The 16560-nt window shown below is 40.3% G+C and overlaps 1 protein-coding gene across 1 annotated transcript in view; it reads left to right on the top strand.

The window, feature by feature from the left end:
- The window catches only part of FBN1 (fibrillin 1), a 227559-nt gene that overhangs the window by 197652 nt on the left and 13347 nt on the right, over window positions 1-16560 (top strand). Inside the window, exons 49-59 of the mRNA XM_058541525.1 lie at window positions 658-783; window positions 4749-4898; window positions 5274-5339; window positions 5602-5718; window positions 7498-7617; window positions 9195-9317; window positions 9886-10017; window positions 12005-12130; window positions 12711-12917; window positions 14839-14964; window positions 15204-15326. Of these exons, the coding sequence (XP_058397508.1) occupies window positions 658-783; window positions 4749-4898; window positions 5274-5339; window positions 5602-5718; window positions 7498-7617; window positions 9195-9317; window positions 9886-10017; window positions 12005-12130; window positions 12711-12917; window positions 14839-14964; window positions 15204-15326 (1416 nt within the window). The remainder of the gene's footprint in view (window positions 1-657; window positions 784-4748; window positions 4899-5273; window positions 5340-5601; window positions 5719-7497; window positions 7618-9194; window positions 9318-9885; window positions 10018-12004; window positions 12131-12710; window positions 12918-14838; window positions 14965-15203; window positions 15327-16560) is intronic.

Below are 16560 nucleotides of genomic sequence, written 5' to 3'. Positions count from 1 at the left end.
TGTATGATGAAAGAAAACCTATTGTCTATACAGGGAAGATTTTTTTTTGTCTTCGGAAAAATTAACCTGCAAATGAGAGTTAGTAGCCTGATCTTCTGAGATATCTTTAGTTTGTACTGCATAGGATTATTTTCATGAGCATTAGTGTCCTTGTGAAATTCATAGTTTTAGGGCTATAACATGGCATATTGAAAAGAGCACTGTGGATGAGCGGAGGGGAATAAATTTGGTTCAAAAGCCTAGATCTCTCACTGAGTAACTCATTGTCAACACGCTTAAAATTTCAGAGCCTCTGCTTACTGTGCAGTGGTGAAGTGAGGCTCTGGAGTTTCTTGCTTCTTTCCTACCTTAGGGTGGTATGAAATTACTCCAGCTTTTCTAATTAGCCAAGCAACTCAGTCTGGAAAAGAGATGTTTCTTACTGCATCTCTTAGAAGGCACTTGCAGATTCCATTTTTACAACAAGAACTGTCAAAACTAATTTTTTAAAAGTCATCACAGCCTAGAAGTCCCCTCACAACATCATGATACAGGAAAACATCTCAGTTATCAGAAGAGTTTTAAACTCAGTTGCACTTTGTACTTCCACATGTTGCATTTGGTACTTGGTGGTGTCGCCTTAGTTTTGACTTTGTTTGACACATGTAATTCTTTTAGATATTGATGAGTGTGTTGAAGAGCCAGAAATCTGTGCCTTGGGCACATGCAGTAACACTGAAGGCAGCTTCAAATGTCTGTGTCCAGATGGGTTCTCCTTGTCCTCCACTGGAAGAAGGTGCCAAGGTAAGTGCCTTTGAAGGCTTTAAACTTTCATTACTCTGTGTTTATTTGTTGTGGTTTTATTTTTAAAACATGGCAAAGCCTTGATTCTTTGTGAAAGAGAAGAGGGAGAGTTTTCATTCACCCAGAGGTCTAATGATTCCCATATGTCAGAAAGTTCATTTTTACTTTTAAGGTTAAAAACTCATCCATCAAGTTATGGTTGCTTGTACAACAACTGTCCTGGCATTAAACCTATCTCTCCCCGCAAGAATAGTGATGCTAATAGGTCAGTGGGTGGGGGACCAGCCACAAGCCAATGAATATGGCAAAGCCTGGGAGAAGTTCAGCTACAGGTTTTCTTCCTCTGAAGAGGTAACCTGTATAAATATGGGCCCAAACCTAGACTTTCAGATCAACCCAGATGCTCCCAGGGTAATAGTGCCCATCCCTTACCTCACAAGTTTTGTAAGAAAACAGAAAAATAAATTTAAACTGACCAGGATTCTGGCCGGCCCATAGTCTATTTTCAGGAATAATACTTGTGAACTTTCAGAAAAAAAAAAAATCCAAAAGGAGCCTGAATTTAAGCATAACACAATGTATTATGTCCCAGAAAGCTGTTTCGATTTTACTAAACAATGCAGTTGTGTGTGTCTGTCTACTTATACAAACTAGTTTAATGAATTCAGGACCAAAAAACCCACACAAACGCACATATCCCCTCCCACCACTGTTTTTTATTGTTTTATTGTTCAGTTTTCTTTTTCTTGGTTATTGTGTTTTGTTTTGCTTCCGTATTACCAAATAAGAGGCAATGGATATCTTTTAAGATTCCAAAAATTGGGTTTGGGATCTCAGGCCTGCCATTTTTAGCCTAGGGCAAGACGTTTAATTTTTGGAAGCTCAATTTCCACATTTTAAACAACAATAATATTTGCCCAACCAACCACTATTGAATATGTAACATAGCTTTGTTAGTTTCTGAGTCCTTCATAGACTCTTGTTACTGTTATTCTATTGATTAACTTTTTACCTTTCACCTGGTCGTTTTGTTACCCAATATTTAGGATTGTGAAGGGGAAGAGTTGAGAATTCTCTGGTTGGTTTGATCTTGTAGGCAGCTCTCAGAGGCCCATGTGGATTTCAGGGTTGTGGGTAGGGTGGTGCTTGATTCGAGCAGATGTTCTGTCTGTGTGGTTCAGATCAGCCAGATAAATTCTAATTCCTGCTCCCTTGTTTTTGTGTGCCTTTGGCTTGGCCTGAGTTGGGAAGGAAAGCAGTGAGAAACCAGGTGTGAATCTGCCGATGTGGCAGGCCAGGGGAAACTCATAGGCTATTAATTCAATTTGCACTGGCCTGTCACAGAGCAAGCTAACGCTGCAGGAAGAATCAGCCCAGCTGTGAGCAGTCCTGCCACATGCTCAGCTCCAAGAGGCAGAGCCAGAATTGAGGAATGCAAGCAAGGAAAGTGACTTTTGTAGTTCTGATGAAATTTCAGAGGTCATTAAGGGCTCTCTGCAGATGGACTGCTAAACAGGCATCCTGGCGAGCCCTAGTTAAAGTATGTGGGTGAGCCCAGCTCTCTTTCCAATGCAAGGCACCTTTGATTAATAAACCAATTCTAGAGAATCACCACAAGCAAATGTAAATCTCCCACAGAGCACAGATTTTGCTGGAGCCAGGGTATCAAGAGTGGGTTTTTCTTATAAGATGACAAATTAGGAGTCAGGCTTCTATTGCCCAGGAAATGAGAAAATTCCATAGAGCCACAGACAATGTTTTTGAAAGAACAAATGGGATAGGACTCAGGTGAACAGACTCTGGCACCTGAAGGCCACAGATGTAAATAAGCCACTCCCACTTACAGAGTTCAGTGAAGGAAATTTGTCACTTAGGCTCACTCTAAACTTCATGCGTTTAAGCCTCTGTGTAATGCCTAGGAGTGGGTAGGGGCGTGGTGTTGGGGAGGCAGGGCTGGGATGTGGAATAGTGATAAAAGGATAAGAGGATGAGAATTTTAACAAATAGTTGTTAGAACATGCATTTATCTAGGTTTAAAAGAAACATTACAAGTGGAAGACATAGGAGAGAATTAAGTTTTGGTATATTTGTTGAGATTTGGTATTTTTGTGTGTACAGTCATGCGCCACATAACGTTTTGGTCAACAATGGACCGCATATATGACAGCAGCCCCATAAGATTAGTACCATACAGCATAGGTGTGTAGTAGGCTATACCATCTAGGTTTGTGTAAGTACACTCTGTGATGTTCGCACAATGATGAAATCGCCTAATGGCGCATTTCTCAGAATGTATCCACCGTTAAGTGATGCATGACTATAGTCACTAAATTATATCTTAAGACAGTTGTAGGCAACCATCACGATCGATGAACGGAAAACATTGTATATGACAGTAAACTTGAAATAATGCAAATCAAAAGGTGTCCTTTAATAAACTATAATTTGTTGAATCTTGAAGCTTCTCAGCAAAGCAAACATTTAGATGGCAGACATGCCTCAGGACAAGGACTGGCTTTTATTGCTCTTGACCTTCCAAAGAGTAGTTCATTGAAGGTGGCTGCTAGGTCGTAGCTATAACAGATGTAGAAGTAGAATAGAAACTAGAGAGATAATTTATCTAGAAGAGTTGGTAGCCATAAAGAGTTGAACAAGTTCATTGGGGATGCCAACTGTATTTGACTTACCAGAGCCTAATAAATATGATGGATAGATAGATTTTTTACTTTAATTCATGAAAATTTTTCTGCTATGGTCTTTGGCAACTCAGTTATTCTTATTGTACTCATTGTCTCTTTTGTCGTGAAATAAAAGCTAGTGAAATTGTCTTCACAGAAATGCATAGGTGGCTGTAATAGTATGCTACATGGGATTGAAAAACAGGAGAAAGCAGACCTGGTCAGACATAAAGAAAGGGGAATTGTGCAAAATGGATGCAAAAGCATTTCCTTAGAACCTGCAGATTTTAGCCTCTGTGTAACTCAAGAGGAGTTTGCAAGGTTTTGGAAGTCAAGTTTGAGGGAAAACACACTCCAGGCTGTTGGATGAGCTCACTTTTTAGAGTCACCCAATTTGCTCCATAAGAAAATGGAAAAGTCAGTTTCCAAAATTATGTCAAGCAATGTTGGAGAATTTTGTAGGAACTAGATCCCATCTTCCGTGTTGCAGTCACCAAGAAATAATTGATATTAAAGAAATGTGTTCTTTGAAAGAAAGATTATTCTCCCTCTCATCTACCCATCTCCCTGCCCTCCTCTTTACCTTCCCTCTCTCTGTTGACCTAAACAAACTTGTGTGTGTGTGTGTGTATATGTGCATGTGTGTGAAATCTGCAGAAAGCCCCACATGCATTTTGTAGAGAGCAACTGCATGAGTAGCTGCTTCAGTGAACGACCATTGTGTTGTATTTTTGCCAGTCCACAAAATTGCCACATCTTTATTTGCTCTATGCCTGGAATCTGGGGTTTTATTTTGGCTCCAGGGCTTAGGGGACACAGCATAAACAGCATAGTGTGAAATCACAGTAAGTACTAGAACTGGGAGGTCTACCTTAACCTAGTGTGCTCGCTCAATGTTATCCAAACATGTGCAAGCAGAGCTGTCAGTGAAGGGATCTTGTGAATGATTCCGTCTCTGAATGTCCCCATCCTAAAGACACTGATGATGTCAGTTTTGATATGTAACAGTGTTAGTTTTTATTATTAACCTCAGGTTATTTTGGAAGATTGGCTAAAATGAGAAATAATAAGGTGAAAGCTGCATAGATTTGTTCATCAGATCTCACTACAAAAATTACCTATGACTTTAAAGATCTCAGCTCAGTTACTATTATAATCACTTAAGGAGTATTAGTATAGTATTAAGAAGAAAACACATTTAATAGGATGGCTTGTTCCTTATTCACTATTATGCAATAACAATTTAGTAGGGAAGCCACTGAAGGATCTCTTGAATTTATGCTGCAGATTTACGAATGAGCTACTGCTATGCGAAGTTTGAAGGAGGAAAGTGTTCGTCACCCAAATCCAGAAATCACTCCAAACAGGAATGCTGCTGTGCCTTGAAGGGAGAAGGTTGGGGAGATCCCTGTGAGCTGTGTCCCACTGAACCCGATGGTATGTCTGCCATCTGCGTTTCTCTTCCGGCCATTCAAGGTGCAGACTGGCCATGAAATAAGTAGGATTGTAGGCCTTCAAGAAAATAAGACAATTTAATTGTGAGTCTAACTAAAATGTTCGTTAAAATTATTTCATCTCAGGAGCCAGGTAGTTATTTTCTTCTGAACTATGTTATGAATCAGAGCTGTCCAAGTAGTGGTCATGCCAGCTCTGGGAGCCTTGTTGACTTTCTCTGGTTTCTAGGCTTGTCTTGGTCATTGTTTCTCGATATGTGCAGCATGTGGCAATTTGGCCACCACACAATGTTTGGGGAGGAGCCTGTAGCTTATTGCCATTGGTCTATCTATTAACGACTGTGCATCTCCACCACAGAGGCCTTCCGCCAGATCTGTCCCTATGGAAGCGGGATCATTGTGGGACCTGATGATTCAGCAGTTGGTGAGTGGCCTGTGCTGAATTCTCAGCTTTTCTTAATATTCTCAACTGGCCCCTTTCTTGCCCTTTTCCAGTTGTTCTTATTTCTCCACATCTATCTTGAAAAATTAAGCTCTACTTTTTTGTCTTTTCATTTAGATATCAATTATGTTATTGTATTATAATGTTAGATATTTCATTGATTAGGCAGTGAAATGATCATAATTTGTCTTTGTATTTAGAAAAAGTACCTTGTTATTTGCTATTTTTTTCTCCTTTGCTTAAGATATGGATGAGTGCAAAGAACCCGATGTCTGTAAACATGGGCAATGCATCAATACAGATGGCTCCTATCGCTGCGAGTGTCCCTTTGGTTACATTCTAGAAGGGAATGAATGTGTGGGTGAGTAATAAATCAATTTCTTCCATTGAGATTTTACAAATTATAAATTAAGCTATACAGCATTCATGCTAGGAAGTTTAAGAACCAACATGGGACAGAAATAAGTTTTGTCCACTCATTCATGTGTCATTCATTTAGCAATACTACCTGAGTCCCCACCACGTACCAGGCCCTGTGCGAGGCTCTGTGGCTACAGCAGTGAACCAAGCCTTCCTTACATGGACCTTACAGTCCAATGGGGAAGATAGACACATTGGAAGAGATGGTGGAAAAGACAACATTATAGTGAAAGTCTTTGTGAAATTTAAAAAAAAAATTTTAATGGTCATAATCTTATTCTGTCAGTATGTAAAATACAAAATTTATCCAGATTTTATTACATTTAGTAATATGAAATGCTGTGTACCCAGTGTAATTCCTCTTGTTTTAACCCTGTTATTAAAATTTCAGAGAAAGGCTCTTATGGCTGACCTTTGACCTCTTAATCCACACTAACTTCATATTGAATCCAAGTATTAAGAATTTCAAAGCAATTCAATGTAACCTGAACTGATAATGGCATAAATGCTGAAAGTTTGTCTGCATACATTAGAAAGTACTCTTTTCATACGAAGAATGACGGCATGAGGATTTCAGCTGCAGCGATGGCTGTGGGAGCTCAAGCAAGCTCATTAGCTCATCTAGGCCTTAGAATGTAATATTATGCATATGGACTAAATTATTTCTATTTACCTCGTAGCTCTAAAAACTAATGATATTGTGATTTTTATTAACTTGGAGATATAATATTCTTAAGAGTGAAGTGCAATTTCATAGCAGAACAAAAGCAAAGTTGTCAATGTTTTCTCTTTGGAATCGTCAGTTAGTGCTATTATGCATGTGAAGAATGAGCTTCCTCACCTAGGCCCTCTCTACCATACCCTCTCGCCTTCACTTTCTGACTTCAGAACCCAACATAAGACATAACCCATGATGATAGTCCATTACTCTTCTGTACCCTAGATAGTTAAAATAACAAGGTTATTCCTCAAAAATTTTCTTTCCCAAAGGAAGATATTCTCCCCAAGAGATGCATCAGAATAAGAACAGTCAGTATTGTAGGTGGATGGGTTAGGAGGTATATATAGTTTTTAGACCTCCTTGGTAAGACGTGTTCTCTCTCCACGTTGTTTACAGAGCTCATACCCTAAACATATTTCTTTATAGCCTGTCTTCTGCCTAACATAAACCATCTGGTTTCAACAGAATCAACAAAATCTACTTGAATCTTGATTTTATCCAGTGTATTAATTTTGCTTAACCTCTGGTCTCTTATTTTGCGTAAGTTTAGTCTTGTATTTTATATCTGGCAAAAATCCATCATGTTTAAGGCTTCTTGGAGAGTGATGTAATGTAAGGCCAAACTGGAGATGTAGTTCTAGCTTTAAATAAGCAAAAACTTTTGACTAGTGAGAGAAGCCTTGTTTTAACCCTTCAAGCATCTATTTCTGATAGAAGATTCACTTTTTCATAATGCAAGAGGCAGGAGAAACTCATGGAGAAGAGCACTATATGGGCTTCCAGCCCAGGTACTGTCACTGCCACTGCCTCTTAGCAAGTCAAATTTCACAGCTATAAACCTGTGGTAATAAGACACATGCACTCTTTTCTTGTAAGGACAGAATGAGAATGAAACAAGATATTACAGATCAAAGTACTCTGGTAGAATGAAAGGTATTGTCCTGGCCCATGTTCTCTCAATTCATCGTGTTTTGAATATATATTCCTGGTCACTTGCAGATACTGATGAATGTTCTGTGGGCAATCCTTGTGGAAATGGAACCTGCAAGAATGTGATTGGAGGTTTTGAATGCACCTGTGAGGAGGGATTTGAGCCTGGTCCAATGATGACTTGTGAAGGTAAGCCTCTTAAACACAGAATGGTTGGTTACATATTCTGATCATGGGGACAACAGTTGGTTGATTACAATTCTTGATATTAAATACTACTCACGGTGTATAGAATAAAGAATATCTGGGCCTGATGGACCATTCCATCATTTCTTCTCTGTGTGGCCTCCTCTCTACAGGGAGTATCTGAAAAAGATGTGGGTGGCTCATGGCACAAGTTACACTGCATATCACACAGTTCTTGTTGGTTTCTCACTACTACTAATATTTGGATACATATCCTGTCTTGTTTACTACCTTTTTTCTTATTTTCCATTTTCCACTTCTTTTTTCTTTTCATCTTTCATGCTCCCTTTCTTTTTCTTCTCTTCTTTCTCTTCTTTCTTTTCTATTTATAGAAACATCTGCACACTGAGATAACCACCAACATCCTGTAGCCATCACAGCAAAAGAGGTTGCCTGTACTCTATAAGCATCTGTCAGTATGCCTGGAAGGATGTATGGAAAGAAGGAAAGGGGAGGGAGTCCCTACAACAATGGTTCTCAAAGGGTAGTCCCTGGACCAGCCACATCAGCATCACCTGGGAGCTTGTAAGAAATGCATATTTTCAGGCCTCATCCCAGACCTCTTGAATCAGCAACTCCTAAGAGTGGGGCACAGCCAGCCCTCCAGGTGATTCTGGATGCATTCTCTCCAGTTGAGAACCACTGGTACAAGAAAAGGATGAAGGGGAGGTGAAGGTAGAGGGTAAAGTTGGTATTAAAGTGAGCTCCACATTAGAGATATGACCCATGGTCGAAGTTGTTGGTGAATCTTTAAAGGCTGTGACTAAATCATGATCTGGGATCTCACTGATGTTCAGTCAGCATCATTGGCCTTGGGGAGAAACATGATCATCAAGATGGTCTGTTTTAACCCTGCCTTTCCAAAATGCCTTCTGATGGTTCCAAACTATGAAATCTACAGAAATCACTTTTATCCACTAACAAGAAAGTCATTCCCATCTAGTCAAGGCTATAACGTGGGCATCAGTGTGAACTAAGTATCTCTGTGAGTGTAAAATAATTCAGAACACTATTTTCTTGGGCATAAGAATCACTGTTATTTCACAGGAGCCTCTTTTATATGAGGAAAGGGAGGTGGTTAATGATATTGGAGGGGTCTGCTTCTGTTTTGACAACAGTTGCCTTGGAAGTTGTTTTCGCTGAATAGGGTAAAACCGATCTCCACTCCATGTGACTTTAGGGAGTGGCAAGTGGTCAGTTTGAGGCTTCAAAGCCAGAATTTCAGAAAGGCTCCCTATATAGAGGGTGACCTATAATTCCTCATCCACCTAAATCACCATTAATAATTATACAAGGACAACAAGCATAAACTTGGACTGTGCTGGGAGAATCAGGATGCGTGGTCACCCTACTTAGACCTATTATAAAATAACCAACTCCTTTTCTAATTCCCTGAAAATCAGAGACTGCTTGGTCCATCCATGTTTATGATAATGAAGCATTTCAACTTTTGATAAAAGTAGATCCTTTTTTTGATTAATGTCTATGATCCATTATTTTCTTCCTACCCTCTGCTGCAGATATAAACGAGTGTGCCCAGAATCCTCTACTCTGTGCTTTCCGATGTGTAAACACTTATGGGTCATATGAATGCAAATGTCCCACTGGATATGTTCTGAGAGAAGACAGGAGGATGTGCAAAGGTGAGACATCCATGTTCAAGGTCATCTGAGCCAGAGAGCTCTAACACTATCTATGATGGGAGATGTTCCTCCAAAGCTTCCAATAGTAGAGGACGGCTGGGAATCAGGAACACTGCTATGGTCCGTGGACAATATGAGAGTTGTCATTGCTACCTTTCCTCCTCAACTGTAGCTTGAAGCATCATCAAGCTGAGTCAAAGGCTACAAGGCAGATCCTTTTTAACTCACTATGCATTGCATGCCAGCCATTCTGCAAATGTGAAAATATAAACAAAAAAAGACATTTCTCCACATTCAAGAGGCTCAATATGAAGAAGTAGAGACAGAGATACTCAATTCTTCAAAAAGAATTAGAAATCATGCTTCCTGCTTTTGAAGAGGTTACCAGTTAGTTAGGGAGCAATTCCTTCATCAAGTTCAAAGGTGGTTAGAAGGCTCCTTCCCATTCTTAAGAGGCCAGCACCCAACAGTGCAAAAGGAAATAGGTTACTTAATACCCTTTTATGTTTAAAAGGCAGGAAATTAGTGCAGCTTCTTTTATAAATTAGTAGTTATATATTCTTTCCAGATGAGGATGAGTGTGAAGAGGGGAAGCATGACTGTGCTGAAAAACAAATGGAGTGTAAGAACCTCATTGGCACGTACCTATGCATCTGCGGACCTGGGTATCAGCGGAGACCTGATGGAGAAGGCTGCGTAGGTAAGAGAAGCCCTTCCCAAGGAGCTTTGACGGAGTCAGAAGTAACAAAGGACACCAGGGACTTGGGCCCTGAGTCCTTGTGGGCACTGTGTTCTTCTTGGCCATTTTGTCTTTCTTACCTCATGTCGTGACATTCCATGGCGGTCCAGTGCCTCTTGATTATCTTTGAATTCCACGTTAATGATCCTTCTTTCCCTCTGAGCTGACCTTCGCCTACTTTCTTGGCCCATTTTGCTGCCAGGATTGGAATACCAGGTGTTTCCTCTATTCCCTTCCTTTACTTTTTATACTTCTTTGTTGTTTTGGGATCAGTTCTCTCAACCACATTGGAATGCCTCCCTATTGACCCCAACTTTGCTACTAGCGTCCTGACATGAAGTACTGATGCCAGGTCCCTCTGAACCAGGAATATCACTAAACCAGTGGGATCTACCTCCAGAATCTGGTCTTGTCTAGAGTGGGGCCCAGGCACTGGTGTTTTAAAGCTCCCCAGGTGATTCTAATGTAGATCCAGCTTTGAAAACCACAGCTTTAGACCAAGGGCTGGCAAACTACAGCCCAAGGGCCTAATCCAGCCTGCCAGCCCCCCCACCTGTTTTTGTAAATAGAGCTGTATGGGAACGTAGCTATAACTGTCCATTTACATGCTGTCCATGGCTGCTTCCGTGCCACTGTGGCAGAGCAGAGGAGAGGAGTTGCAACAGAGATCCTATGGCCTGCAAAGCTTAAAATATTTACTATATATTATATCGTGATACCATAGTATTACTGTTACTTACAGAAAAAGTTTCCTGACCTCTGCTTTAGACAATAAATACAAGAGAAAATTCCCACATGCAACCTTTTCCTTTTTAATAATCAATGACATTAGAAAACATATATTTTATGTTGTCAGTCAAGAAGTTTAAGAACCACATTATCCCCTTACTCTGTAAGATACAGAATAAACAGTAATTAAAGAGCAGACTTTAAAAGCACAGGAAAAGTATGTGGATTAATGAGCCCACACTGCATCTTCTGGGATCAGGGGTTCTCAGCCTCAGCTGCACTTTGGTATCACTTAGAGAGGTCCGGTTTTACCCCAGATATCCTGCTTTATTGGTCTGGAGTGGCCTGGGCATTGGTATTTTAACCTGTTTTAATGCTGCCCTAGATGTCACTTTCCAGCTCCTCTGCCTCTCATAAGGAGATCTCTGCCTCGGGCTCAGAACTCTTCTCAATGGGAAGCACCTGAGCAGGTTATTTATGATCTTTCTAAATAATCATCAGATAATTCTAAGAAACTCTAGCTATTTTAATGCTTTTTCTTTTTAACTTGGGAGACTCAATTATGATTTATTATTTCTTAATAATATTGTTGAAATATTACAATAAATATAATCTGTATTGAATCTGAAGATTAGTCTAGACAGACTCCCTCAGGTCAAAACTGATCACCACAGACATTGTTCTGATGAAATATTGTAATAGTTCTTTCTCCTGTTGATCTTAAATTTTTTTTCCTTCACTTGAAATAATCCTGTGGGAATTCTCTTTATGTACAGGTATGGAAAGTTTTAAATTTTATTAACTGAAAAATGTAAGTGTATATAAAAGGCTATCGTCTCTGTTTAAGTATATAAAAATGCTATCGATTATGTTTTCAAAGGGCAGAGGTACACACACACACACACACACACACACACACATACACACACACCCCCATATGTATGAATTTGCTTGTATGTGCATAATCCACCTCCGGGAGGTTACGTCAGTAACTGGCAGTAGCGCTGGTTGCCTCCATGGAGGGGAGTTTGGTGGCTGGTGAACAGGGGCAGAAGGGAGACTTGCTGAATACTCTTTCATACCTTTTGAGTTTAGAACCATGTGAGCAGGTTACCTATTCACAAACTAAATTGAAAAAAAAAAAAAGGAAAGAATCCATCCTTGTACAACATGGTCAGATGATTCCTCTTGTTCTCGGTCCTTCGATGAAACCACACAGATGAGAATGAATGTCAGACCAAGCCTGGGATCTGCGAGAATGGGCGCTGCCTCAACACCCTGGGGAGCTATACATGCGAGTGCAATGATGGCTTCACAGCCAGCCCCGCCCAGGACGAGTGCCTGGGTGAGTACAGACAGAGGATGCTCTCGTAACCACGGCCTCCACAATGGGATGCTTGAGACCCAGATCTCTTATTTGAAATAATAGAAATTGTCAAAATGTGAGGAAGGGTTAAAAATGTTCATATTTTGGAGATGACTCAATGACTGATTGTCCATTAGGCTTAGCACCACCCTGCAGCTGAATTCTTCCTTTGCAGCTTGTACACTGAATCACTTGTTTGGAATTTCTTTCTCAGCTGCCTTTTTAAGCCCTTAGTGCTCAGAATCAGTTTCCATGTGTTTCTCTGCCCCTCTCTGTCTATAGCATGACTATTCCCCCATATTTCTGGAAGCAGATAGAGTTATAACCTTGCCTAGGCCAATGCCTTTCTGACTACTTACTGAATTTCTTGTCTTATTTGTTTCCCTCAGATGTCATCCTTTCTCTCTTACTGCTGTTTCCAGCTTTCCCTTCTCGCTCCTTCTCACCCAGGGTAAAGTGTTACATCCCTTTTGAGTTTTATATCTGACCAAATTCTTAGTACCTTACTATGCTCATAAAATTCCCTAAAATCCTCTTTTTAATGTAATGTCCCTTCCAGACAATCGGGAAGGGTACTGCTTCACGGAGGTACTCCAAAACATGTGTCAGATCGGCTCAAGCAACAGGAACCCTGTCACCAAGTCTGAATGCTGCTGTGATGGAGGGAGAGGCTGGGGTCCCCACTGTGAGATCTGCCCTTTCCAGGGTACTGTGGCTTTCAAAAAACTCTGTCCCCATGGCCGAGGATTTATGACCAATGGAGCAGGTATTTCATTTTGTTCTGCTTTAGGACCAATGGAGCAGGTGCTTCATTTGGTCCAAAAATACTTGAAGGGTATTTGTTTGTGTAAAAAGAGATGAGAATATGGAATCTACAATATGAGCCTAGGCTGTTGCATAGTTGAGGTCTACAAAAATTCTTCGTTGTGGTGTTCTGGACATTCAAGGCCATGTTGCCAAAGTGTCTTTGATCCACCTGATTAAGTTGTGTGCTTGTATCCTTGCCTTTGCATTACAAGGAGTCTTCAACTTTTTAAATAGAAGTCCTCAGTTGTTGGTTACTCAGAATATAATTTTTAGATAAACTTTGAAATAAACCATCATTAAATTCCTAAATTAGTCTACCAATATGTATTTTAACTCTTAAAATTGACTGAAATATACTACATAAAAGAAGTATAAACAATACTGATATTCAATAAAACACAATTGCCTCTGGAAAAGTGCAAGGTGCTTTAACTTGAGAGGGATGAGGAGGCTGTCAAGGTGTCTGAGGCAGCTCTGAAGAAGATTTCCAGGCCTATCAACATTAACTGAAATGGTTTTTAGTTTCATAAAAGAGAAAGGAGAAAGACTTTCTGAGGTCCTTGGGAGGGAATTGAAAGTGAGAGGGGGTAAAAAGAGAGTAAGTATGATTTGTGTTCACGTTAAAAAGATGTGGCGAAGGGGCCAGCCCAGTGGCGTAGTGGTTAAGTGCGCGAGCTCCGCTTTGGCCACCCGGGGTTCACAGGTTCAGATCCCAGGCACGCACCGATGCACCACTTAGTCAAGCCATGCTGTGGTGGCATCCCATATAAAGTAGAGGAAGATGGGTGTGGATGTTAGCCCAGGGCCAATCTTCCTCAGCAAAAAGAGGAGGCTTGGCATCGGATGTTAGCTCAGGGCTAATCATCCTCACACACACACAAAAAAGATGTGGCTAAAGGTGGAATAACAGAACTGGATGTGGTAAAAGACAGAACTGGATAGATTACATGGAGTGACCAAAAGCAATTTATGATTCCTTGGAGGATGTGAAAATGACATTATGGAAAAGATTGGTCTAATTTCTTGAGACCAATGAGGGTATATTAAATTGTATTTCAGAGTAAACTTGAAAAAATCAGGAAAAATAACAGCTGTTATTATAAGATGGTTATTTGGCAATCAAAGGCTAAGCGCTCATTTGGTATTGTCACCCCACCAAGCAGTAAGGAGATATATGGGTCACGATGGGGAGGACAATGGCTTTAATGCCTGACAGTGCATATTGATGAAATCTTTCTGCCTGTGGTGGAGCGTAAGTAAGGGTCTCTCTTCCTTAGCAGGCTGAAAAAATCCAGGCCAGTGATCCACCCCAGAGCCCTGGTGCCTCCCTCACCCAAGGAGGGAAGTTTGGTCCCATTTCTCCAATATTATGCAATTTGATATTTTTCAGGATTAACTTTAAAGACAACAAAAAGAATAAGAAAAAAAACTTTCCTTCTTATTTTGGACATGCAATATTAGGAAAAAAATGGGATTTCCTTGTCAAAAGGATTCCAATGCTGTGATTCATTTATGAGATGTCAGCAGGAGATAAGCTTGATGGCATGAGATGAAGCAAGGAGCTAAATATGTCTAGAGGAATTGGTTGTCCTATGGACCCAGAGGAAAAAAACAGTATAAATTTAGAAGACGAATTATTTTTAAAGTGTTCCCCTAGCCTGATTAGCTTACCGCTATAGTCTGATAAAGTTATTCGTTTGCCTTTCAACGTAGTTACCATGACATATAAAATATATGCTGTCATCCCTTTGGTTTAATTTCTTAGGTCCATAATATAGTAACACAGTTTATTAGTATTTACACTGAAGTGACCGCTACATATGAATGTTGTCCATTTTATAATGTCTTTCTTATTTTAATTTCTATTTATTAAATTACAGATATTGATGAGTGCAAAGTTATTCATGATGTTTGCCGAAATGGAGAATGTGTCAATGACAGAGGATCGTATCATTGTATTTGTAAAACTGGCTACACTCCAGATATAACTGGGACTGCCTGTGTGGGTAAGTACTCTATTTCTGATGGTTTACTTCTGAGTGGAAATTGTAGATTATGGCAAAAAAAATAAAATCCTTAAACTAAAAATCTGAAAAGCCTATGTAATTTCGTAAGAAAGATCAAAGACTATGCAGAGTTTACTTTTTCTTTCCTCAAAACTAAAATTCTTTGTTAGACTCTGTGGGTATTGAACATTTAGGCCTCTTTTTTGATGGGCAGTCACACTGTATTTCTTTGATCATAGATCTGAACGAGTGCAACCAGGCTCCCAAACCCTGCAATTTTATCTGCAAGAACACAGAAGGGAGTTACCAGTGTTCTTGCCCGAAAGGCTACATTCTGCAGGAGGATGGAAGGAGCTGCAAAGGTAAAGTAGAATTTGCCTTCACCCCCTCACCTGCCCCTGGCCACACAGTTGCATTCCTTGTGCCTTTGAGGAATCCAGAGGCAAGCTGAAAGACCCTCTCTAGGGGCAAGAGGTGTTTTCCCTGGGGTTAGCGCCTCCCTGGAGCCTCTCAATGGCCTACCTCCTATGCTGGATGGAGGAGGCTGAGGCCAGGGAGATTGCAGAGGACCAGCGGCAGCAGCCATCCTCACTGCCCATGGGTGCCCATGGGGCTGTCCATGAAGGTATCAGAGACAGCAGAGCCAGTTCTACAAGGCTCGGGTGGGCGAAGCCCTAACTGATTACCTCCTTTCTGCTTTCTTTTTTTTTTTTTTAATTTAATTATTTTATCGAGGTTATATTGGCTTATAACATTATGTAAAGTTCCGGTGTACATGATTATATATCAGTTTCTGTATAGACTGCATTGTGTTCACCACCAATAGTCTAGTTTTTTATCCGTCACCATACATACGTGTCCTTCCTGCCTACTGTCTATTGCATTTACATAGTCAGTCTGTTCAACAACCGTATAGCTTAGGTCTCCAGCAGAGTTCTGCCTGAGACTAATTAGTGCCATGATCCTAGAGGACATTGTGCCTAATTAAGTGAACACTTTGTCTAAGTTTTTGTTCTGTAAAATAGGGCCATTCCTGCCCTCCAGGAGCTTATCTGAGATATAAACAAGAATCAAGAAACAGCAAAACTCTAAGCAGAAATCTCTCATCTACCAGAAGATATCCTTTGCAAAATTCTGTTGGTATAAATTTATTCTTGTAAACATCTTCCTCAATAGTTAAGAACTTCATATATTGAGTGAATAGCACAAGTGAGTCAGACTTAAAAATAATTTGAAAAACGAGGGATTCGGAGAAGGAAAGGTAGAGCAGATGGCAGAACAAGAGTCAGAGCGTTCTGCCATGAAGCCTTGAGGGAAAAAAAGGAAAGTGAAGGAAGTTAAATGGTGGGATGGAGTGGAAGTGGAGAGCAGAGGGAAGTAGGGCTCCTTACCCCTTTCCTGTGTCTGTTGGAAGGGGGAGAGTTAAGAGGCAGGTAATATAGGATGACATAATGGACGATGGCCTGAGGTTTTCCTGTGCAGCACAAATCCTATATAATCCTGTAGTCTGGGGAGAGGAAGTTGAGAGATCTACTGAAAAATTCTGACTATCTTAAATGAAGAGTTACTCATAGCTTTGTTCTTCTCAAACATAGA

This window comes from Diceros bicornis, chromosome 5 (genome assembly GCF_020826845.1).
Source record: "Diceros bicornis minor isolate mBicDic1 chromosome 5, mDicBic1.mat.cur, whole genome shotgun sequence".
Classification (NCBI taxonomy): Eukaryota; Metazoa; Chordata; class Mammalia; order Perissodactyla; family Rhinocerotidae; genus Diceros; species Diceros bicornis.
The sequence above is the reverse complement of the archived record's forward strand: the minus strand, read 5'-3'. Positions and strand labels throughout refer to the sequence as shown.